Source organism: Choristoneura fumiferana, chromosome 17 (genome assembly GCF_025370935.1).
Source record: "Choristoneura fumiferana chromosome 17, NRCan_CFum_1, whole genome shotgun sequence".
Classification (NCBI taxonomy): domain Eukaryota; kingdom Metazoa; phylum Arthropoda; class Insecta; order Lepidoptera; family Tortricidae; genus Choristoneura; species Choristoneura fumiferana.
In genome coordinates this window covers 8,503,180-8,528,666 of record NC_133488.1, presented here as the reverse complement: position 1 = coordinate 8,528,666, position 25,487 = coordinate 8,503,180, and the positions used below count along the sequence as shown (strand labels likewise).

General features: G+C 39.4%; 1 protein-coding gene across 2 annotated transcripts in view; it reads right to left on the bottom strand.

Annotated features, from left to right (window-relative positions):
- Window positions 1–894: 894 nt before the first annotated feature.
- Window positions 895–25,487, bottom strand: part of CenB1A (Centaurin beta 1A) — a 37,786-nt gene continuing 13,193 nt past the window's right edge. The window contains exons 8-20 of one of the 2 annotated variants that reach the window (XM_074100780.1): window positions 20,949–21,065; window positions 19,317–19,484; window positions 18,653–18,759; window positions 17,866–17,954; window positions 17,456–17,550; window positions 16,418–16,582; window positions 13,035–13,105; window positions 12,572–12,706; window positions 11,213–11,370; window positions 7,235–7,348; window positions 5,349–5,455; window positions 4,459–4,607; window positions 895–4,201 (exon numbers count right to left, since the gene is read on the bottom strand). In XM_074100780.1, the coding sequence (XP_073956881.1) occupies window positions 4,182–4,201; window positions 4,459–4,607; window positions 5,349–5,455; window positions 7,235–7,348; window positions 11,213–11,370; window positions 12,572–12,706; window positions 13,035–13,105; window positions 16,418–16,582; window positions 17,456–17,550; window positions 17,866–17,954; window positions 18,653–18,759; window positions 19,317–19,484; window positions 20,949–21,065 (1,495 nt within the window). In that variant the 3' untranslated portion in view covers window positions 895–4,181. The remainder of the gene's footprint in view (window positions 4,202–4,458; window positions 4,608–5,348; window positions 5,456–7,234; window positions 7,349–11,212; window positions 11,371–12,571; window positions 12,707–13,034; window positions 13,106–16,417; window positions 16,583–17,455; window positions 17,551–17,865; window positions 17,955–18,652; window positions 18,760–19,316; window positions 19,485–20,948; window positions 21,066–25,487) is intronic. The other variant, XM_074100781.1, reaches the window with a different exon arrangement.

The following is a 25,487-nucleotide window of genomic DNA, read 5'->3' as shown; positions in this document are numbered from 1 at the left end:
GATAATCATACATTATCTGTTGGGGTTGATTTCTATTTCTATTTCTACTGAACTGTTACCTTTCTACGAGTTCGTAGGAGAACCAACTGTTCACAAGCAATCTGTCATTTCTCCAATTCAATTGATAGTATGCTGGTAATACTCCTTTTGATAATTTAGATTTGAACACATTGATTTAGAAATCGACTCCGAATTCTTAGTTTCATAATTTCTAATCCTTCAAATTTTTCATTGGGTTATCAAATGTTATTTCAAGTTTTGAATTGAACAATTTAAGATGTTTTAATAATAATTACAACTTGTATCATCTCGCATTAATAGACAATACAATTCAATCATTACAATTGCAAATTACAATGAATTAATGGCAATACTGATTCATTAAAATAATTTTGTTAATACATTCATTAATGTAACATCGATTTCTGATATTTTAACTTTGGCAAATGTTAATGATGTTGATTATCCGTGTTGTTTTACCAATGAAAAATTTAATTCACTTTTTCTTGTCTTTCTGGTGTGGGTTAATAAAGCATTGAGCATACAACAGTATTTTATTTAAAAATGTTTAAGTATTTATTTCCAAATACATCTAGTATAATATAAATACATCAACAGTACAACGGAGTATTGATTAATTTTGTGATAGTACAAAAGCCATTATTATTAAGTATTTTGGCTGCGCACGAGCCAACCATGATTGTAGGTCATGTCAAGCCAGATAACCTTTGCTTCTGTGTTGTGGAACATCTGATTTAGATACAATTATCAACTGTAGCTCTGAACACTTAATGCTTTGTCACTTACAGTCAATTGAAACATATCCAACTGGGATATACTAGGAAGTATTGTTGTTTATTGCGATAAAGTTGTTCAGCAAAATGTAATTGCCTATTTTATTTAGTATTAAAAAAAAATAAGCATAGTGGTCATTGACCATTGATGTGTCTGCAATGGAAGGTCACGCCTGAACGTAATTCAAGAAATAATGAAGTGCTATCACAACATGGCTACAGGTTTGAAAGTAGGTATACGTGGTACGTGATTCACTTTCCTCGACTGTACATAATAATATGCGTACACTTATTAGGAACGTCCGGATTCCATGTATTATTGTATGGCGTAGTATGTACCAGTTCCAAATTATATCATATATTGTTGATAAACTTCGGAGATAAGTATATATAACACGTTTAGGCACTAATAATAAAAACATATATAGACGTACAGTATTATGAGTGTTTAAGTATTATAGCTTTAAAAATACCTACCTACTTAGATTATAATATAGGTATAATATATTTTATGAGGATCTAACAACACGTCAAATGTAATACCAATAGAGTAAATTCTTCAAAATTTTTACTTTATATTTTTATGGAGATAACATGACGATACGTGAATAAAGTCGAATCTATCTAGTATGGATTAGTAAGCCATAACATAGCAGCTACATGACTCTTTGTAGTAGGTAGTACATCTATTTAAGAAGCCAAAAAGAATGACTAAAATCTGTGTACGGTCAAGGACTTTAATCCCTGACCCATCACGGAACCATTTCACAGTAAACGGTCATACTGACATCGCATTAATTAAAAAGGAAAATCGTAATGACTTTTCCTTTGACAAGGCTCCGCGGTGGCTCATGTATTACAGTCCTTGACCGTACCTACTCATAATAGAGTACGTACAGATAAAATTTTGAATTTTTAAGGTTTCTTTTTGAGACGACGACGGCAGGCTATATTCAAATTCTTCAGAGAGACTTTGCGTAAGTGTCTTAGATGCACGCATACATACTTGCTCCGGCTATTTTATCCAGTTTAAACAAACAACAATTTTGATGACCATTTTAGACACAAGCCATGATTTATTGCTTATTTATAAAGATTTGAAATCCAAGATTAGACTGAGAAAGACATAGCTATTTGCATGTAATGTCACACGCAAGTAGCACGATATCTACTGCATAGAGAACAGTGTTTAAGAAAGAGACCGATTTTAGAAGGTAGATAGAGTTGGTGAATTATTGTGTTGTTATCCAACTTACATATCCACACCAGATTTCAAATCGATCCGACCACTGGAAGAGGTCAATTTAACTTACAAGATTTGATCCGAACATATATAATATATATACACACAATACAAACATTGGAAGTTATCCTACTCAGCTATCTGTTATGAAAAACTACGATAGATTTGACCATATACACGTAACGAATTGAATATAATTCAATAACATTAAAAAATACTTTAAAGTGCAACGTTGGCAAGTCACGAGGATTTAAAACAATGATTAACAAGTGTTTTAAAAGAGGGTCTATGAATTACTCATTATCTATACAATAAATGGAGCTTTTAATTAAAAATGTGTATAAAAACATATTCGTTTAAGAGAAAAGAGATTTTCGTTACTTTTTAAATATAACTGTAGAAGTTTTGGCAAGTAGGAAAATATCATTCACGCGTATGTGAAATAATAAATGGTTACTTACTAAAATTAAAATTATAAAACGTCACTTATAAATAAACTGAGATTCAAACAAAATAATAAGCCAAATGGTCATTTGAAATGCATCAGGAATGAATTGATTTGAACAGTAACCAATAAAAGGAATGGCATTAATTAAAATAGTCTCAGCGTTCAAATAAAGTAAAGCCAACGCTTATTATAATGATTCGCATTACTGCAAATTACCGACCCTCAAAAATACTCAATACTCAAAATCTTTGGTTTATTGAATATTATAATACAGCACGCCTAAGCCAAACATTATTTTTAAAGTAATAACTATGGCTTTATAACATTATAACTTACTCCATTTAACATTATTATAACCTTAAAACTACGGTAAATTTTATCGCCTTTTTAATTAATAACGGTCGGTGCGAATAAAACGAAACAAACTAACAATGCGTGTCCGGTAAAAATCATGCAAGCAAAGCATAATAATATTTGATTTCTTTGGGGATCAAGCCATGATCATTTTAAAACGTTTAATGTATTTCTATATATTATACAGGAATTATGCATAGAAAAGTACCGTTTTCCGCCAAACCACCGTTAAATTGAATTCTAAAGAAAGCATTGCAATGAAGATTGAAGTTGTTGCTAAATTGTATTATTTTAACTTCATGGAAATATCGAATATAATATCTGTGCACCTAACCGCCCTTTGGACCTACCGCCCTTTAGTGCTGGAAGGCGTGGTTTTAAGTGCGTTTTCAATACATAAACATAAAGCTCTCTATGAAACCGCACCTTATTTCCATAGAAAACGCTTCAGCGACGTCATGTGACGCTTTTTTTTAACAACTAAATGGCGGCACTGATATAGGAGGATATTTAGCCACAGCGGTCAGCCGGCAATCACAATATTTTGGCAAACAGAGTAATTCCGGACGGTTTTGCCAAAATCGTTCTACGAGCAACAAATTCAAATTTAAAACATTTCCTTCTCGGCTAGGCCATGATAATTTCAAATATTTGGAATATTTATCGTACAATTATTTATTTACGAACACTACGAAAAATTCGTTCGTCTCTCAATAAATTGAGAATCTAAGTTACCAACATGTTAAACATTTTACCAAAATGCGAGTACATTATATAATTTAATATTAAAGCATTCGTTACTTATAAGCCGTGATAACTTACAGAATTCGATGCATCTTTTAAAAATTGTGTCATAAATTTCTATTTCTTAAATAGAATTTAACGAAGTCCTTATTGATGGTAGTAATTTTAAGCAATAGATAAAAAAACTAAAACTCCAAAATGGGTACTGTCTAGTTAAAAATAACTATTAAACGCAAGACAACAATCCTTTACATTTTCTTCTCTTTTAGGACAGAGATTTTTACCAGAAACTAGTTACAATTTTTTGTAGATAAACTTGGCACTATGGACTGACAAACATTTAAATATACAGATATTATCTGTAAAAAAAATACATTGATACTGAAAATGTATGCCACGTTCTAAAATAAAACAAGAATTTGTAAGCACACATTGGCAATAGAGATCAAACGTTATTTTCAAATATCCGCTGGTTAAATTGGTACTCGACCACTTGCAGTGAATATAAAGCTTATGGCCCACTTGCCATTGAAGACTTGTCATTTTCATTCAGTCACGTTTACCACAGCCATCGTCGCCAAACGGCCGAGCCACTGTGTCATTCAGTGGGCTGTTCACCTGAAAATAAATACCCGATAAATGAAAAAAAAACGAATAAAAGACGATATTATTATATTTTAATATTGTTATTAAAATGGTCTCAATAAGTATTAAATCAAAAAGTGTGCGACATACCATACCCCATGTATAGCCATCCAGGCGCCCGGGCGAGTCATGCCTGGTATAAATACGCTCAGTCTAGTTTTCTCTTAGGTAAATTTTAGGCACTGCTTGTACCTATACATTTTTATAAGATCACACAAAACACTACGTACCTTCGTTGTTGTTGTGTCGCGCGCGCACGAGTCTCTCGGGGTGGGAGTGAGCGAGCTGTGTGTAGTCGCGGAACACTTCGTTGTAGGTGTCGTCGTTAGATGACATCTCGCTCTCACGCATCTCCTCGTTTAGTTTCGTAAGCCGCAATCTAGAACAAACAACGCTGTTTTAACCCCAGACGTAAAAAGAAGTATAAGTTTGATGCCAATGTCTGTCTGTCTGTGGCATAGTAGCTCTTAGACGGATGGACCTATTTCAATGTTTTTACGTGAAAGCGAATTTCCCTGCGTCGGTTTTTAGCAATGCTTCATTACAATCGGTTCAGCCAATTTTGAGATAATGAATCTGTATCATCATCATCATTGTCATCCCAGCCTATATACGATATAATTACAGGATATATATGTAAACTATGCCGACAAAATGGTACAATAAAAAATAAAAAAATAAAATATTTTTAGGGTACCCCCCATAGACGTAAAGTGGAGCTGTTTTTTTCTCATCCAACCCTATAGTGTGGGGTATCGTTGGATAGGTCTTTTAAAACCATTACGGGTTTGCGAAGACGGTTTTTCGATTCATTGATTTTTTTGCGAAGTATTCAACTTTAAAGTGCAAATTGTCACATTCAGTAAGTTTGGTAAGTATATCAAACTTTCAAGGAAAACTATAACAGCTAAGTTTGCTTGAGAATTATTAGTAGTTTTACTCTTAAATAGCAGCCTAAGGTATAAAATATACCTAAACTTGGAAGATCCCGTATAAAATACGAAATCCTTAGAAAAATATTAAGTACTTAATTTTTTCGTAATGGCTACGGAACCTTATTTTGGGCGTATCCGTCACGCTCTTGGCTGGTTTCTATAATATTAGCATTATTTATACTCACAAGGTGACAATGTCAGCATTAGCGTGGCTGACAGCGATGTCCAGAGGCGTCTGAGATTCTAGGTCCGTTATAGATTGATCTGCTCTGTACCGCAGCAATAGACATACCTAAAACAAGATACAGTTTTATGATTACCGAGCCGAGTATTAACACCTAGAGATAACTTAACTTATGTGAATGGAAGAGGTAACAGAGGTTGAATGGCTTTGTCTGTGGCTAAAAAAAACCTACATAATTGTGAATTTGTAATAAAATTTTAAAAGAAATTAACAATCAAACTATTTGGTGGATAAAAAAACAATCATCACCTATTTCGAAAAAAAATCAAGGGGTGTTTTTTTTTTTAATTGAAATTCAACGCTATTATTTGAATTATTCCCTAAAATATGAAACATGATTAAAATGGGACTACTCTGTGCTGTAATAAGTTATACGTGGTCTATGGACTGGTCACATTCTATTAGCGCATCGACTTCTGGAAACCATTTCATTTTTGTCGGTTAAAAAAAAACATGGAATAAAAAATACCATATGTCAAGACTCTTAACACTAAGGTGTCGTGAGACGAGCTAAACTTCAGTCGCTATCACTTAAGTTGATATTTACCTGCAAATAATCAACGAAAATTAACGAATGGTTCAATCTCGAATTAACAATTTTATTTTTTATTTTTTATTCGACGATGGCAAACGAGCGAGTGGGTCTCCTGATGGTAAGAGATCACCACCGCCCATAAACATCTGCAACACCAGGGGATTTGCAGATGCGTTGTCAACCTAGAGGCCTAAGATGGGATACCTCAAGTGCCAGTAATTTCATCGGCTGTCTTACTCTCCACGCCGAAACACAACAGTTCAAGCACTGATTGACGACCGGATGGCTAAGTGGTTAGAGCACCTGACTACGAAGCTTGAGGTCCTGGGTTCGAATCCCGGCCGGGGCAGATATTTGTGTGAATAACACGAATGTTTGTTCTCGGGTCTTGGATGTTTAATATGTATTTAAGTATGTATTTATCTATATAAGTATGTTTATCCGTTGCCTAGTATCCATAGTACAAGCTTTGCTTAGTTTTGGACTAGGTGAATTGGTGTCAAGTGTCCCATGATATTTATTTATTTATTTATTTATTATTTATTTACTGCTGCTTCACGGCAGGATTAGCGAGCAAGATGGTGGTAGCAATCCGGGTGGACCTTGCACAAGGTCCTACCAACTGCAAACGACTAATTGTAATTAATTGTGTTGTAATTGTAATTGTTGTGTTGTGTGTTGTTGTTGTTATCGCTTAAGGGCTAACTGGCTTGACAATAATTCTTCGTAAAATCTTAAAGAGGCAGTGTTGTGTGTTCTGTTTTGTGTATTCGTTTATTGACTTTATTATTATGTATTAGTGAGTACCTATATATGTTTGTGTATTTATAATGCATTGTTTGAGTTAATTTAAAATTTCATTTCCTTTATCTTTTCATTGTACTCGTAGTGTCTACTCTTGTGTCTGATATCCTGTCAATCGTTCAAAGGTTAACTGGAAGAGATCCATTTAAGGGATAAGTTCGCCTTTGTACATCTTTGTACATCTATGTTCTATTATTTTTATGTGTTTTATGTACACTAAAGAGTTTTACAATACAATACAATACACGTTTTGTTTTTTTTTAATAAGAATAAGAATATGCTTTTTGCTACCACAATACAGTTTTAGTCAAGTGGAGTCACTGGCATAACTTTAGTTAACATGGTAACTCTTTATTCTTTACTTTAAAGCCCATCTGTGATGCCGTCTCTGTTTGTTTTATCCGAATAAACAGAGACAGCATTACATACACCTGTCTCATAAAATTCATCAACAAGTGGTGAAACAGAGGGTGTAATGTAATGATTACCTGTGCAGTATGACCAGCCTCAGTAGCGAGGTGCAAAGGCGTTTTCCCATCCTCGTCTTGTACGTTGAGTTTGCTGCCGTTCAGTAACAGGAACGAGCACGCCATCACAGATCCCTGAACACATAGACTATTATTACTGTTACTGCAGACAGGAAATAATTTAGCGTTTTTGTAATGTACATATTCAATATTCGCCCACAGTAGCATTTTTCCCTTATTACACTGGCGATTTGCGAGTAAATTGAAAGCAAAGCGAGTGCACAACTAGTCTAGTGAGTTAGCCACGTATGATGCCGAGGATGCCACATTGTGCCTTAGCTACAATAATAAATATACGTTCAAATATTTAGTCGACAGTTGGCAGTTACGTTGCAGCTGGAATGCAGTCCCTCTAGTGGCCCTATGAGCAGTCGTCAGTTGCGGTTACGTTGCAGCTGAAATGCAGTCCATCTGTACTGGCGCTATGGGCAGTCGACAGTTGGCAGTTACGTTGCAGGTGGAATGCGTCCGTCTGTACTGGTCCTGTGAGCAGTCGTCAGTTGCGGTTACGTTGCAGCTGAAATGCAGTCCATCTGTACTGGCGCTATGGGCAGTCGACAGTTGGCAGTTACGTTGCAGCTGGAATGCAGTCCGTCTGTACTGGTCCTGTGAGCAGTCGTCAGTTGCGGTTACGTTGCAGCTGAAATGCAGTCCATCTGTACTGGCGCTATGGGCAGTCGACAGTTGGCAGTTACGTTGCAGCTGGAATGCAGTCCGTCTGTACTGGTCCTATGAGCAGTCGTCAGTTGCGGTTACGTTGCAGCTGAAATGCAGTCCATCTGTACTGGCGCTATGGGCAGTCGACAGTTGGCAGTTACGTTGCAGGTGGAATGCAGTCCGTCTGTACTGGTCCTATGAGCAGTCGTCAGTTGCGGTTACGTTGCAGCTGAAATGCAGTCCATCTGTACTGGCGCTATGGGCAGTCGACAGTTGGCAGTTACGTTGCAGCTGGAATGCAGTTCGTCTGTACTGGTCCTATGAGCAGTCGTCAGTTGCGGTTACGTTGCAGCTGAAATGCAGTCCATCTGTACTGGCGCTATGGGCAGTCGACAGTTGGCAGTTACGTTGCAGCTGGAATGCAGTCCGTCTGTACTGGTCCTATGAGCAGTCGTCAGTTGCGGTTACGTTGCAGCTGAAATGCAGTCCATCTGTACTGGCGCTATGGGCAGTCGACAGTTGGCAGTTACGTTGCAGGTGGAATGCAGTCCGTCTGTACTGGTCCTATGAGCAGTCGTCAGTTGCGGTTACGTTGCAGCTGAAATGCAGTCCATCTGTACTGGCGCTATGGGCAGTCGACAGTTGGCAGTTACGTTGCAGCTGGAATGCAGTCCGTCTGTACTGGTCCTATGAGCAGTCGTCAGTTGCGGTTACGTTGCAGCTGAAATGCAGTCCATCTGTACTGGCGCTATGGGCAGTCGACAGTTGGCAGTTACGTTGCAGGTGGAATGCAGTCCGTCTGTACTGGTCCTATGAGCAGTCGTCAGTTGCGGTTACGTTGCAGCTGAAATGCAGTCCATCTGTACTGGCGCTATGGGCAGTCGACAGTTGGCAGTTACGTTGCAGCTGGAATGCAGTTCGTCTGTACTGGTCCTATGAGCAGTCGTCAGTTGCGGTTACGTTGCAGCTGAAATGCAGTCCATCTGTACTGGCGCTATGGGCAGTCGACAGTTGGCAGTTACGTTGCAGCTGGAATGCAGTCCGTCTGTACTGGTCCTATGAGCAGTCGTCAGTTGCGGTTACGTTGCAGCTGAAATGCAGTCCATCTGTACTGGCGCTATGGGCAGTCGACAGTTGGCAGTTACGTTGCAGGTGGAATGCAGTCCGTCTGTACTGGTCCTATGAGCAGTCGTCAGTTGCGGTTACGTTGCAGCTGAAATGCAGTCCATCTGTACTGGCGCTATGGGCAGTCGACAGTTGGCAGTTACGTTGCAGCTGGAATGCAGTCCGTCTGTACTGGTCCTATGAGCAGTCGTCAGTTGCGGTTACGTTGCAGCTGAAATGCAGTCCATCTGTACTGGCGCTATGGGCAGTCGACAGTTGGCAGTTACGTTGCAGGTGGAATGCAGTCCGTCTGTACTGGTCCTATGAGCAGTCGTCAGTTGCGGTTACGTTGCAGCTGAAATGCAGTCCATCTGTACTGGCGCTATGGGCAGTCGACAGTTGGCAGTTACGTTGCAGCTGGAATGCAGTCCGTCTGTACTGGTCCTATGAGCAGTCGTCAGTTGCGGTTACGTTGCAGCTGAAATGCAGTCCATCTGTACTGGCGCTATGGGCAGTCGACAGTTGGCAGTTACGTTGCAGCTGGAATGCAGTCCGTCTGTCCTGGTCCTATGAGCAGTCGTCAGTTGCGGTTACGTTGCAGCTGAAATGCAGTCCATCTGTACTGGCGCTATGGGCAGTCGACAGTTGGCAGTTACGTTGCAGGTGGAATGCAGTCCGTCTGTACTGGTCCTATGAGCAGTCGTCAGTTGCGGTTACGTTGCAGCTGAAATGCAGTCCATCTGTACTGGCGCTATGGGCAGTCGACAGTTGGCAGTTACGTTGCAGCTGGAATGCAGTCCGTCTGTACTGGTCCTATGAGCAGTCGTCAGTTGCGGTTACGTTGCAGCTGAAATGCAGTCCATCTGTACTGGCGCTATGGGCAGTCGACAGTTGGCAGTTACGTTGCAGCTGGAATGCAGTCCGTCTGTACTGGTCCTATGAGCAGTCGTCAGTTGCGGTTACGTTGCAGCTGAAATGCAGTCCATCTGTACTGGCGCTATGGGCAGTCGACAGTTGGCAGTTACGCTGCAGGTGGAATGCGTCCGTCTGTACTGGTCCTGTGAGCAGTTGTCAGTTGCGGTTACGTTGCAGCTGGAATGCAGTCCGTCTGTACTGGCGCTATGGGCAGTCGACAGTTGGCAGTTACGTTGCAGCTGGAATGCAGTCCGTCTGTACTGGTCCTATGAGCAGTCGTCAGTTGCGGTTACGTTGCAGCTGAAATGCAGTCCATCTGTACTGGCGCTATGGGCAGTCGACAGTTGGCAGTTACGTTGCAGCTGGAATGCAGTCCGTCTGTACTGGTCCTATGAGCAGTCGTCAGTTGCGGTTACGTTGCAGCTGAAATGCAGTCCATCTGTACTGGCGCTATGGGCAGTCGACAGTTGGCAGTTACGTTGCAGGTGGAATGCAGTCCGTCTGTACTGGTCCTATGAGCAGTCGTCAGTTGCGGTTACGTTGCAGCTGAAATGCAGTCCATCTGTACTGGCGCTATGGGCAGTCGACAGTTGGCAGTTACGTTGCAGGTGGAATGCAGTCCGTCTGTACTGGTCCTATGAGCAGTCGTCAGTTGCGGTTACGTTGCAGCTGAAATGCAGTCCATCTGTACTGGCGCTATGGGCAGTCGACAGTTGGCAGTTACGTTGCAGGTGGAATGCAGTCCGTCTGTACTGGTCCTATGAGCAGTCGTCAGTTGCGGTTACGTTGCAGCTGAAATGCAGTCCATCTGTACTGGCGCTATGGGCAGTCGACAGTTGGCAGTTACGTTGCAGCTGGAATGCAGTCCGTCTGTACTGGTCCTATGAGCAGTCGTCAGTTGCGGTTACGTTGCAGCTGGAATGCAGTCCGTCTGTACTGGCCCTATGAGCAGTCGTCAGTTGCGGTTACGTTGCAGCTGAAATGCAGTCCATCTGTACTGGCCCTATGAGCAGTCGTCAGTTGCGGTAACGTTGCAGCTGGAATGCAGTCCGTCTGTACTGGTCCTATGAGCAGTCGTCAGTTGCGGTTACGTTGCAGCTGGAATGCAGTCCGTCTGTACTGGTCCTATGAGCAGTCGTCAGTTGCGATAACGTTGCAGCTGGAATGCAGTGCGTCTGTACTGGCTCTATGAGCAGTCGTCAGTTGCGGTTACGTTGCGGTCGGAATGCAGTCCGTCTGTACTAGCCCTCAGAGCGTACGTACGCTGAGCACGGCGGCGTGCAGCGGCGTGCGGCGGCGCGCGGCGGGCGCGTTGACGTCGGCGCGCGCGGCCAGCGCGGCGCGCATCACCGCCACGTTGTGCGCGCGCGCCGCCCGCTGTAACACCGCTTGCGCCGACAGCGATGATATCTCCTCCGCTTCTACATACAGACACACAACTAATAAAACAACTGAAAGTTGCATTTGAAACTACGCAAATAAAAAAAAATTACAACAAAAAATTTAACCGACTACAAAAACCATGAAAATAATTTTCTACCAGTCTAAAGTCGTTCGGTGCCTCAGCACGAGCCAGCAGGAGTGATTGAAGCCCAATATAAAGTGCGTAGGTGAGGTAGATGACTATAGGTCCACTCCTGCTGGCTCGTGCTGAGGCACCGACCGACTTCAGACTGGTAGAAAATTATTTTCATGGTTTTTTGTAGTCGGTTAAATTTTTTATTATAATATCATGCTTTTTAGTGTAAATAATCTAAGATACAATAGTTTAATACCAACTGCTCATCACCTTTTACGAAAGATTGCTTTTTCCAATGCAGAGACGTTCATTATTGAAGGGTCCTGGTGCTTCACCACCCGTTTTACCATATGTATTACAAGGAGCATAAATTGCTTAGCAACTGTGTCAAAGTAATTAAAATTCAACCCGTGAAATACTTGTTATTGAGTAGTAACTCCGATGGTCAACTGTGGTCTTCATCATCAGTTCGACTTCACCAAATGATGATTTTCAAGAGCAAATGCACGAGTTACTACTAAATATATCCAATTTACTATAAGTGTCCCTACAACATTTGAAAAGTTCCCTCTCTTTCCTTAAGACCCAATCATCAGATCCTGATTTGGTGCTTATGGGACCTTATTGAAGACATTTCTAGAAAAACTAAAAAAAAAAAAATTATATCGGTTCATACATGACGGAGTGAGTTTTGAGGTAACAAACATTAAAAAAAAATACAACCGAATTGATAACCTCCTCCTTTTTAGAATTCGTTTAAAAAGTGCCTATTTGTTGAAAAAAAAATCCTTGCCTTCATTTATTACTGTGAAGCACGAAGTATTTTTCGTAAATTTGTGATTTTTACAGATTTTTTCTTTACTTTAATTTCATGATTTAATGATATATTCTAAAAGCATTAGGAGATCTGGCGACCGAAAGTCGAGATCTGAGAGCAGACTTGCTGCCTACTGCCTATTGATTTGCTGACGCGGTACAGTCAACCTTGTCACCTTGTTATTTTAACGTAATGTTTGAAAAGCCATACGAAATTGTGTACCGCCTGAAAGCGACAAGGTACAAAAGTGATCACTTATTTATGACGTTGACTGTACTAAACTAACCAAGGTCATCAGCGTCCTCGCCCTCCGTGGAGTCGTGGTCTGAAGGCAGACTGAGGTCGACTCGCCGCTCCCCCACTAACTCGCTTCCGATCAGCAGCACCGGACTGCTGCCTGACTTTGATGAGCTCTCCGATACTAAAAAAAAACAATATCATTAAGAGTCTGTTTCTATTGTACTATATTAGCTATACGAGTACAATTACTAAGTTAACCTGTAAGAATATCTGTATGAATGTTTGTTTCAGAATAAATAAATAATATACAAGTAGCATCATGAGAGATATGAAGATTTTTCAAAAAAGCACTTATAATAAATTTTGAAACGGTATTTTCTTTCGTCGCTAAACATTGCCCGTAGATTTATGTTTTCATAATCGTATATAAAACATGGCAAATTCAGGAGTTGTCAAATAGCGTATTTGGTGAAACTCACTCTTAACATTGTAATAAAGTAATAACTTACCGCTAGTGTTGCTGTTGACGTCACTTTTCTCATCGATAATGGTTTCCGGTACAGCGGGAGGCACGCGAACTCTGCAAACAATCAGATATCAACCTCTCTTTCACGTCCCTTAGTGCCCAGCCCAAGCACATTATGCCGAAAATGCGTGACCGAAGTTTCGCGGATGATTTTACGTTCCGATGTATCTAGCTGATATTAGATACTGCGGTGTTATTTACTAGCAACAATTTTGTCGAAATTATGCGCTTGTCATGATCGCTGCAGAAATTCGGTTAACTCCCGGCTGAATTTCAGTTGTGCGTTAAAAGTGATGTAACTTCGGCAAAAGTCTTGTTATTAATTAATTGAAACAGCAAGGCAAGCGTAATCACATCGAAATTCGGTGAATATTCGGCAAAGTGCTTAAGTCAGTCGTTAAATGTAATTTGAGATTTAATTCAAAATGGAAATTTAAGATAATTTTAGGTTTTAGTTAGTAGCAGTAATGAAACCGACGTAATTTTTTATCTATCATACATAAGATTAACAAGATTGATACGACCTAGCTTATGAAGCTTACTCGCGAATTATTAACACTGAGTTTATTGTCACTAACTCCCATCCCCAGTCAAGAATCACACCCCCTGACCCCTGCCAACGAACGACAAAACAACACAAATAAGCTATTGGAGTATTCTAATTCGAGTCTGTACTAGTGCCATTAAATGCAAAAAAAACCGTGTTAACTGTCACTCACTCACTCACTAGTTTGCTCCATCCTTTCCCGGGTCAACAGTGACCAACGCTACTACCCCGAGTCAATAGTTACCAACGCAGCTTTGAGCAACGCTACTACGCCACGTCAACAGCCACCATCGTCACTACCGGCGTCAAGTCACCAACACCACTACGCCGAGTCCACAATTACTAATACCACTATCCGCATCAATTATCACCAACATGCAACGTCATTATATCCCGCGTCAACAGCCAACAACATTACTACCCCGCGTCAAGTCACCAAAACCACTATACCGCTTCCACTTCTTCTTCCCATTCCTCTCCTATCGGAGGTTGGACATCTTGGCGATTCTGATTTTGGAGGCCGCTGCTCTAAACAAGTGGTACTACAGTTGAACCAGTCTTGTAAATTCTTCAGCCACGAGCGTCTTCTACTGCCCACGCTTCTCTTTCCGGCAATCTTCCCCTGGATAATAAGCTGGAGAAGTACTTGATGTACTTGAAGTACGTTAATACTTGGCGTTTCTCATCACATGCCCAAAGTAACACAACTTTCTTTGCCTGATTGATCATTAGACGCTCAAGGTGCTTGCCCATTCTTTGCAATACTGCCACATCGGTTACTTTGTCACGCCAGGAAATTTTTAGAATGCGGCGGTAAATCCATATTTCGAAGGCCTCCAACTTTTTCTGCGTAAGGGTTCATGGTTCGACTCCGTATGCACTGAGAATATATAGCATCGTACTATTCGCATTCTCAGTTCGAGGCTCATACTTCACCACTCTGTGTCAATTAATCAATATCTTTGCCACGCATCAAAATTCACCAACGTCACTACGCTGTCTGAACAGTCCCCGACACCATTACCGCACATCAAGTCACCAACCCCACTACCCCGCGTCAGCAATTACCACGCCACCACCCCGCATCAACAGACCCAGCCAGCTACCACTATCAAAACCACAATAGTAGGGGAGCCCAAGAGGGGATTTCGGGATTTACTAAAGCGCGACAGATTAATATACAGGGGGATACCTTGTACCCGGTTAAGTCCTTCCACCAACTATGAGCCCCATATACATGGCCGCTCGTCAAGGATAAAGGATCAGATTAGTAAAAAAAAGTTCATCATCTGAAATTCCCGAGCGCGTCAGATTAAGGTAGGATGAGTTAGTTACATACTAAAACGTGTATATTCTACTAATCTGACAATTTGAGAGTGACGTAAAGAAGGGGTAGGGCTAGAAAGTTGTAAAAAAAAACGTCATCTCGACATTCTCGAGCGTGGCTAATTTTATTTTTATTTTGAAGGGAATAATTCAAGAATTACGAAAAATATATAATCTGACGGTTTCCACAAGTCGAAATAACAAACATCCATCGATAAAGTTTATTGCGTGCAGCTACGTGATGCCTATATTCCCCTACTATACTATACTCAGTCAATTGTTGACCGATTTCAAATTTCTTTTTTATTCGAAAGGGTACTCTTCTGAGGTGGTCCCATAGTCACCAGGTCAAGATCTGATCATGGGATCCTAGGGAAATCGAGGGCAAACCTCAAATTTTAAAGACACACCTATGGCGATTTTGGCATTTTTAGCATTAAAATAAGCATTTACATTAGAAAGTATCATTTGGTTACCTAGACCTGATGAAGAAGACCGTGATGGCCAATGGAACTCATCACAGCTAAGTAATGCTTACTCGTCTATCAACGATCATGATGAATATACCTAGATAAGTGACTAAGAAGGAGCTTTAAGTTAATGATTCTTTCGAACTGATCTGATGCTGAAGCCGAAAGGTAGGCAACGGAACTCTGTTATAAAACAACATACCTAAGCCGTGTTTGGGCTTAATGGAATCGTTGTGAGATGTTCTTTGGCTACGAATCACGATGATTCTACCGATGACGATGATAATTGAGAAAAAATACTCAAAAAAAAATATTTTTTATAATTATTTTCTTATAAATACAGTATTCTAGTTAAAAAAACATACAATTTTTTATTTGCATGCTATTTCCTGAGCTTTTCAATAAATTAAGTTCAATGATTTAAAAAAATAAAATAAAAAAAAAATTTAATTGTCAGATTAGGCGAATCCCTCCAGTTAATCGTCAGATTATGAGACAGCACGTCTAGGGCATGAAGATGAACCATATATATCTTAATCTGACGCGCTCGAGTATTTCAAAATGGCGAATTTTTTATGCACATTCTAATAATGGCCACGAATTTGCGTCACATCCAAATCGTCAGATTATTATATAAGAGCCTTTTTTTAGGATCTCTTAACATCCCCTTAGAAAATCTGACGCGCTCGATTAATTTTTTTTTTTCATTTTCAACCCTTACGTACGACCACCCCCATCATGGAAGCAATCAGATTAACATACGTACATTTTTAAAAATACGTAGGACATAGATGATATCAATATCTGACGCGCTCGAGTATGTCCATGCAACAGTTTTTTTTTACATTTTTAAAAATCTATAACAACTCCCCCCACCGATGAAAAGGTATATATTATATGACATTTTTTCTTTTATAATCTAAGCTTCGCAACCCAATAGGTCTCTATGACGCTCGAGTAAATCCCGATTTAGCATCGTGGGCTCCTCTACTACAACACATTGGTATTAGTAGTAATGGATACCTCATAAACTTCGTGGTGTGAACAGACCTGCGTCGCGCGCGGCGGACGGACCAGCGGCTGCGGTCGCGGCGCGGGGACTCCGCGTCGTCGAGCCGCGACGCCGCTATGTCCTTCACGAAGGCCAAGTCTACGTACTTGGCGCGGATCCAGGGCTCGCGGATGGCACTGTTATCAAAGAATATTCAAAATCCCTAATTAGTTTTTTTAATGTATTTTTGTGTCTTTTTGCGTTTTTTTGTTTTTAACTGTAATGGTGTCATTTTTTTATTAACAAATAAACAAATAAATACAATGTAAAAACAATGTGTTGCTTTAGAACAGTGTTTTTCAACCTTTTTCATGACATGACCCAAGTATGAAGAAATATTTCGCGACCCCCCTACCCGTTGCTTTTTTTTCAGGTATTTTATTTTGTGACGAATATTATTAGTTAACATTTTCTTAATAAATACTAGAGATGGGCCAAGTACTCGTTTACTACTCGGTGTATTCGGCAGTTTTTTTGATACTCATACTCGGCCAAATAACTCTGTTCCGTTGACGAGTATACTCGGTCTAAATAAAAATATTATTTAAGAGGAATAATAAAACAGGCTGGTTTAAAAATGTTATTAAGAATATTTATAAATTAAAAACACAAAAATGAGAACTATCAATTTTGTAAATATTTAAGCAATTAATGCGCGGACCATATGCGATTTTCTTTAAATCAACAACTAAATAATATGCGGGGGAGAAGGCGGGATTCCCACGACGTTCGCTCGCGGTGGCTGGTAGCGCCGCGGGAACCTGTCTAAACCTGTTTTCGTGCCCCAAAACTGAACCGAGTAACTCGGCCGAGTACTCGGTTTGAGAAACTTTGAACCGAGTATACTCGGTACTCGGTTACTCGGTAAAAGTTGTACTCGGCGCATCTCTAATAAATACTTATCGAAGTAGTTTTCCCAGCAACAAATAAGGGCTTGTTCCACGGGACCCACACGTTCAAAAACACTGCTTTAGAAGATTGGATATTGAAACAAATGAAAATGCATTTACGTCTCGCAATCTGGAGTGGCTCTTGTGATGGTGGTCCCTTCGGTGTTGGCTTCGTATATTAAATTCACAATTTTGTTTCCAAGTTCAGCCATGACCTGAAAAAAATCGCGCATTTCATTATTAGAATCTCTCATTATCTCATCATATTTCATGAATAGATACTCTTTTTCTTGTTAACTGTTAGTTTCATGTCTTATGTACAATAAAGAGTAATACAATACAATACTCTTAAAAAGCTTGTACCTCAAAATTTATAATTTTCTAAGTGAACTTTATGTATATTATTATAAGGGTCAATTTTATTGACGTACCGATTTAAAATACGAGATTTTTTCAAAGAAGTTACGATAATATATTATACGACCCCTTCGGGGCAGATATTTGCATTTGACGATGATTTGATATGTTACCTTTATTATTTCTGGTTCCCAGTCGTCGAGGGTGAGAGATCTAACTTTGCTGACGTGAACACCAAGTGACCGATGTATGCCAGAACATGCTGTAAGCAAATTAAAACAAAACATAGCAATCTTAAAATATAGTGGAACACAAAACTTCATTTTATATTTACGAATTTTCATATCTATTTATACATCTGTCTATTGTGTCCTTCCCGCAGAGTAAATGAAAATTGTTGTTCAAGACTTGAAAGTAGGAAAGTTTCATCATACATTTTTGGCTCAACTTTGTACAGTGACCAGCATTAATATCTGCCACAGCGGAGCGTGCAAAAATATCTGACACGTTCTTCCGGCCCTAGAAATAAAGTCGTATCAGATATTTATACACGCTTGTTGTGTCAGGTATAGGTGCTGGTGACTGTACTTGTATCCAAGAGAATTTGCTTATTGTTTTTTTTTAATCTTCAATATTGTATTCTCAGGTCAAGAATGACTGTCAAATTTCTGACATACAGGAAACTGAATCGCGACCAGGGTGGGACCATTTCATTATCAATTTCGCTATGATTGATTGTCAGATGGAGATTATAGATGTGTGGAATGTCCATATGGCAATGTATGATATGAGCAACACAAAGGTTCCACCTGCAATGTCTGCCACAGCGGAACGTGCAAAAATATCTGACACGTCCTACCGCCCCTAAAAATAAAGTCGTATCGGATATTTACGCACGCTTTGTCGTGTCACACCGGTGTTGGTGACTGTACGCGATTCAGTTTATTTGACTGTACCCACCTATACACAGCGTGATGCCCAAGTTGATGCTGGACCATCGCGGGTTGGCGCTGCCGCAGTCGCAGCAGAAGTTGTTGCCTGGTATATTCAGAAGCTGCTCCCAAATTCTGTAACATGGAAGTCAAATTCATTAGAAATTAGCTGTTGCCCGCGGCTTCGCCCTCGTTCCAGTTTTTTTTTAATTATCATTATTATTTTTATTCGACTGGATGGAAAACGAGCAAGTGGGTCTCCTAATGGTAAGAGATCACCACCAGGGGTATTGCAGACGCGTTGCCAACCTAGAGGCCTAAGATGGGATACCTCACGTGCCAGTAATATTATTATCCCACTAATATAATAAATGCAAAAGTTTGTAAGTCTGATTGTTTGTTTGTTACTTCATCACATCTAAACCGCTGAACCGATTTAGATGAAATTCGGTGTACAGATAGTATAAAGTCCTGGGGAAGGCCATAGGATAGTTTTTATCCCGGAAAATTTCAGTTCCAGCGTGATAGTGAAATCGCTGGTATCGTACATCAATATAAATAAGGTCTTACTAGTTTGTATCTGTTTCATGGCACGATTGCCAAATGCCTCAAAATATAAGGTTTCAAGAAAACAATCATTTTCTCATTATGGGCACCCAATTTGACACAGTTCATGCCGATCAGATACTGACCTGATCTTGGTAACGCCGGGCGGCGCACTAAGCGGCGAGGGCGCCAGCACCATTTGCGAGCTGTGGTCCCGACTGCGGCCCTGCTGGATGGCCGATCGAATGCCGTGCTGCAGAGCCGAGATCCAGGAGGACAGCATCTCCTCAGAGTCTGCTTGCAACATGTGGCTCCTTTAACAAACAGGATGGTAAGTCAACAAAGACTGGCAGATTAGTTGGAAGTAGTTAGCTTCAAGAAATAGTACATTGTGCATTAAGGGGCGTAAGAAGGGGATTACTAACGAGAGTCTATTAAGTCTTTTAATGGCCCGAGTTGTAAGCCCGTGATACACACAATGATTTTCATCACATTGCGAGGAAAAAAATGCAAAAAATTAAATTATATTCAGCGGCACAAAATTTGGCCCATCCTTCATACAAAATTACCGATTCTGTATACATTTGAGGGCCAGATTTTTTGCCGCTCAGTATATTTTGTGTCCAAACACTTCACAGCTCAGCAAAAGCAAGACGAGAACACAACTGAATAAAATATGGCTACCCGCCAGGGGGCTACTACAAAATTTGAAGATCGAAGTTCGTATCGTACCGTCCCTCTCACTCTCGTATTAAAATTATTTAAGCGATCGTTTTCCTGACGCTAATATATTATTATTATTATATGAACTTCGATTTTCGAATTTCGTGGTAGCTCCCCTGATTGTTACTTTTTTCGAGTCGTCTCGTCTACCATAGATAATACTAAGTACCGTGTTAAGTTTAGAATTCCAAAGATTTTACGGCCAGATTATTCCAACATGCTAAAAAATATTAACTAAAAGTATTGCAAAACAATTTGATATAAATTTAAAATATAAAAATAACGAAGTTTCATGAAGCGTGGCAAATTTTTATGGTGTAAAATTAGGGTATATCTAAGTTTATAAGAGGTAAATAAAACATTGGCTGACTAGAAACCTCTTTAGTCTGAAATGACGTACCTACTAACTTTTTAAAACTAAAGTCATAACTCCCTTGGGGAGGAAAACTATACGTAAATCCATAATTCCCGCGGGAACAATTGATGTCTTTTAGTATACAGGCATGGAATACCGTCATTGACGAGCAAGTGTGATGAAAAAGAAGTTAAGCCTAAGCTAAAGGATTAATTTATAGACACTTTTCGTAAAGTCAATATTTTGAACATGAAACTACCGTGAGACTCACTCATATTAAACGATAATGTAACGGATAACTCACGTCTTAAATCAAGTTTAGAGTCCATATTAACGAAAAAACGACTTCGAAAAACTTCCTTAGGGATGATTTATTTTAGTTTAATCCTTTACCATGCGTAGTGCATATAGCGATACATGTACCTACACAAATATTAGACCTTGCTAAAATGTAAAGGCAAGGTACAAAATAAATTGAAGTCGTTAAAAATATGATTGATTCGTTAACCGCTATCCCACGGGAACTATGCAATTTTTCAGGATAAAAACTATTCTATGTCCTTCCCCAGGACTTAAGCTATCTGTATACCGAATTTCATCTAAATCGGTTCAGCGGTTTCACGTGATGAAGTAACAAACAAAGAAACAGACTTACAAACTTTCGCATTAATAATATTAGTGGGATAGATAAATAACTTACTTAGAAGGCGAGAGTACTTCGAAGCAGAACCGGCGTTCGCCGTCGTGCACATGTTTGACAGTGCACAGCCTCAGATCCTCCTCCATGACTGTCACATTCAGTTCACCCGTCCTCTTTCTGTAAATAATTATAAGTTTTAGAAGCTGTTTAGGTAGTATTTCAGTCTTAAGATAGTCGCGAACTAACAAGGCTAAATTGATTATAGATATATATACCTACAAGGTGTTACTAATTAACTGAAAACCTGAAAATGGTTAGTCCAGAATCAGAATGTATTTATAGCAGGTTGTGATTTGTAAGCCCTTTTTTCACTGGGCCCAGTCTAAAAAAATGCGAATGCAGCGTACGACAATAAAATGTTTCAGCGAGGTTGCATACTATTTAGATATGACCCTCAAATGTATGCAGTAATAGGTAATTTTGTATGTAGAGTAGGCCTAATTTTGTGCCGCTGAGTATATTTTAATACTGGCCGTTTTTCTGTCAAGTCTTTTAGCGGATGATTCTTTTATAATACACAAACACAAAACTTATTTAGTAGCAAGCGGAGAGGTACACTAAACAGAGGTCACTACGGAGTGCTTCGAAGCGTGAAAACTATCCGCGCCTTGTGGACTCCCCATGAACTTATACTTAAACTGGACTGAATACTACATTGTAAAAACCGACCAAGAGCGTGTCTGACACGCGCAAGATAGGGTTCCGTAGCCATCACGAATAATATTTTTCCAAGGATTTCTATGGTGGTTGGAATCTTCCAAGTTTAGGTATGTTTCATACCTTAGGCTGCTATTTACTCTTAAACTACTAATAATTCTCAAGCAATCTTAGCCGCTATAGCTTTCCTTGTAAATTTGATATATTTACTAACATTCTGTTTTTTTTTTTTCAAATTTAATAGGATATGATAGGTTGAGGTATACCGTAGGCGACAGGCTAGCAACCTGTCACTATTGTACCGGTTTTGTCAAACTTAAAACCTAAAATTGCTAAAAGTGGCTCCGAAGCGGTAACGTTTCGTGTGCTCTGCCTACCTCATTTGGGAATACAGGCGTGATGTTTATGTGTGTGGGTGTGTGTGTTTCCACCCAAAAGTTTACATTTTAGAGGGAAGGGGACGCTAGATTTGAGAATTTGCACTTTAAAATGTAATATTTCGCAAACAAATCACTGAATAGAAAAATCGTCTTAGCAACCCAATATGGTTTTAAAAGACCTATCCAGCGGTACCCCAAATAATAGGTTGTCGAGAAAAAAAACACCCACTTTAGGTCTATGGGAGGTAACCTTAAAAAAATTTTTTAGTTCTTTTATTTACTACTTTGTTCGCGTGACTGATATGTATATTTATGCCAAATTACAGCTTTCTAGTACTAACGGTCTCCGAGCTTAGCCGCGACCAGACAGACAGATAGACAGACGGACAGACATGGCGAAACTATAAGGGTTCCTAGTTGACTACGGAACCCTAAAAATGTAACCAAAATGTAACCGAGCAAGACAATACATACAACATGTCTCTTTCCCCCTGGACAAAGATGAATAAAACGTGTTGATTAGGGTATTTCTAACCTATGTACAGTCAAGGGCAAAGATATCGACACGGCCAAAGTTGCAAAAATATGTATACATGGCCTTAATGTTAAGTGCATAAAGTCGTGTATACATATTTTTGCAACTTTATCTCTGCCCTTGACTGTACAAAGCCTCTTACCAAACCACCTGAGTATTGGGTAACGGAAAAATGACTGAGTTACGATGGTGAGTAACTTCGGAGCAGCATGTATGTCGATATTTACATTTTCACTTAATTTTCATCTACACTACAATATTAGAAAATTCTTGTAAAGAAACTCTACTCGGGATTTCGATCATTATCTAGAGCAGGGGTTCTTAACCGGTGATCCACGGACCACTGGTGGTTCCTGGAAGAACCCGAAGTGGTCCGTGAAGCCATCAACAACGATTGGCAAAACGACGCGCCAGTCAAGTAGCGGTCGCAACCGTTCATTCATTTAAAATTTTACTTTTATCGTATATTACCTTCATACAGTTGGTGGTCCATGGCAAGACAGAAATTATGTCAAATGGTCCCTTCTAACTAAAAGGTTAAAAACCGCTGATCTAGAGCATTGTATAAATAAACATCCTAATATCCACAGATAGGTGCATTCGGTTTCTCTGTCAGTCACACTTTTTATCGCACTGCTCAGTTCAGTTTAGGAAGTCCATGCGTGCACCTAGCACTGTATCTTTTCCATTCCAACCACTCAGCGGGTGCGTAAAGGATGGACGCATAACGTCCGCGATAAGTCCAGCGTGGGCGCTCATTCGTACGTATGTACCTATGATCGAGGAAAATTTTTTTTTTTTTAGTTTTTACCTTATTATAATAAATTATAGATTTACTGCATAACCGAAGTGCAGGCGATTTGTACAAATGAAATGTACAGTGGAACAACCTGAATCATGTACCAGGATTAAACCTTTGAGTTACTAATGTCATATTGGTATCCCATACTTTATTCAAGGAAATTGGAATGTCCTAATTTTTGACAACGTATAATAAATCGAACACCTTTTGGAGAAATAGGTTTTGTGAAGCGTTTTCAGAAATTAGGTTCCAAAAATATGATAAACTGAATTAAATAAACAAAATTTAAGTAATGACCTTCATTTGACCCCTGCAGTGGCCCGTCACAAAGGCAGTTCTAAAGCAGGTCTACACTCTAAAGCAAATTGACGGTTTGAAATGTTGCTGTTCTGCTCAAAATAGCAAAGAGCGACAAAGACAGAACTTTAATCACATGATGCGCACCCGGCTTTTAAACAGTTGTCATTTATCGTAAAGTCCGAAATGTATACGAGTATTTCCAATGTATTTTTACAAATTAAATTATTAAATTACTACGTTACAAGTAAATATAAAAGAATTTAAGTATCAGATTTTAATAAAAAATATCTATTTACTATCACACCATTAAACAAGGAATAATCGAAGCTAAAATAAGAGAAATAAATAAAACTATTTTTCATGGTTCATTTAGGACCATGAAAAAGCCGTGCCGTGTTTTTAGCCGTGCTTGTATTATTGTCTGTCACATTCTAATGTTATGTACGATCTGAATTTTTCCAGGTAATGGAACGCGGCTGTCTCACTGTGACGTCATCTAGCGTATTTCGTAAAAAAAAATAAAAAAATTAAATACTCATCCAAATTCAAAATCGATGAAAATTGTATCTTAAAATATCATATTCTTCCCAAAAATAAAATAAAAACTATAGGTTATTTTTTTTGATGCATCCCAATTATAGTTAAATTGATTATTAAAAGGTTCTATCCCAGCTACCTAAATCAGTTTGTACGACTGTACTAGGTTCGTGGGACAGCAAGTAAGTAATTGTTTTGCTAAGTAATTGTAAATTGAATATCCAATGCTAATTGGGAACACAGTTACTGCATGAATAACGACCTACTTTACAAGGATTTAACCCCGACCTTGGCTCTGCATTGCGAAAGATTGGTTCAACTGATTAGTTACATTTTAACGCGGTTTTGTTAAATAGAAAAAAAACATGAACCTAAAAACTTTGAAATAAAATTAATTGAATTGCTCTGTTTCATAGGCAAGCAAAGTAATATGCATATTTAAACAATTATCGTATTACCACAACGAATGAGGTAATAGAAAAACATTAACAAAACGTTAAACTGATGTAAAATCCTATAACGTACGGGCCTATTTCACCAATTAATCATTTAACTTTATTACATTAAAAAAATCATTAAAAGCAAATGTACATCATACATATTTTTTAGTTTAATCATTCTTTTATTTTAGAAGTTACAGGGGGGGGGCACACATTTCACCATTTTGAAAGTGTCTCTCGCGCAAACTATTCAGTTTAGAAAAAAAATGATATTAGAAACCTCAATACTACTTACCAAGTTTCAACAGTATAGTTCTTATAGTTTCAGGAAAAAGTGGCTGTGACATACGGACGGACAGACAGACATGACGAATCCATAAGGGTTCCGTTTTTTTGCCATTTGGCTACGGAACCCTAAAAACAACGCCAACGTCGCGATCAATCACCTTGTTACGTAATAAACAGCAAAATCACTATAGATTAGGGAGACGTGAGCAGGACCAACCATACCGGATTATTTAGTACATCATCATCATCATCCCAGTCAATATACGTCCCATTGCTGGGCACAGACTTCCTCTCAGAATGAGAGGGCTTGGGTCGTAGTTCCCACGTGCGCCCAGTGCGTATTGGGAACTTCACACACACCACTGAATTGCTTCGCATGTTTAGTGCAGGTTTCCTTACGATGTTTCCTACACCATAAAGCTCGTGGTAAATTACAAATGTAATTTCGCACATGAATTTCGAAAAACTCAGAGGTGCGAGCAAGCCGGGGTTTGAACCCACGAAACCCCTGCTTGAGAAGCGATAGGTCATACCACTAGGCCACCAAGCTAGTTAAGGCTACTAAACTAAATCGTTCCACACAACAACACACACACACAA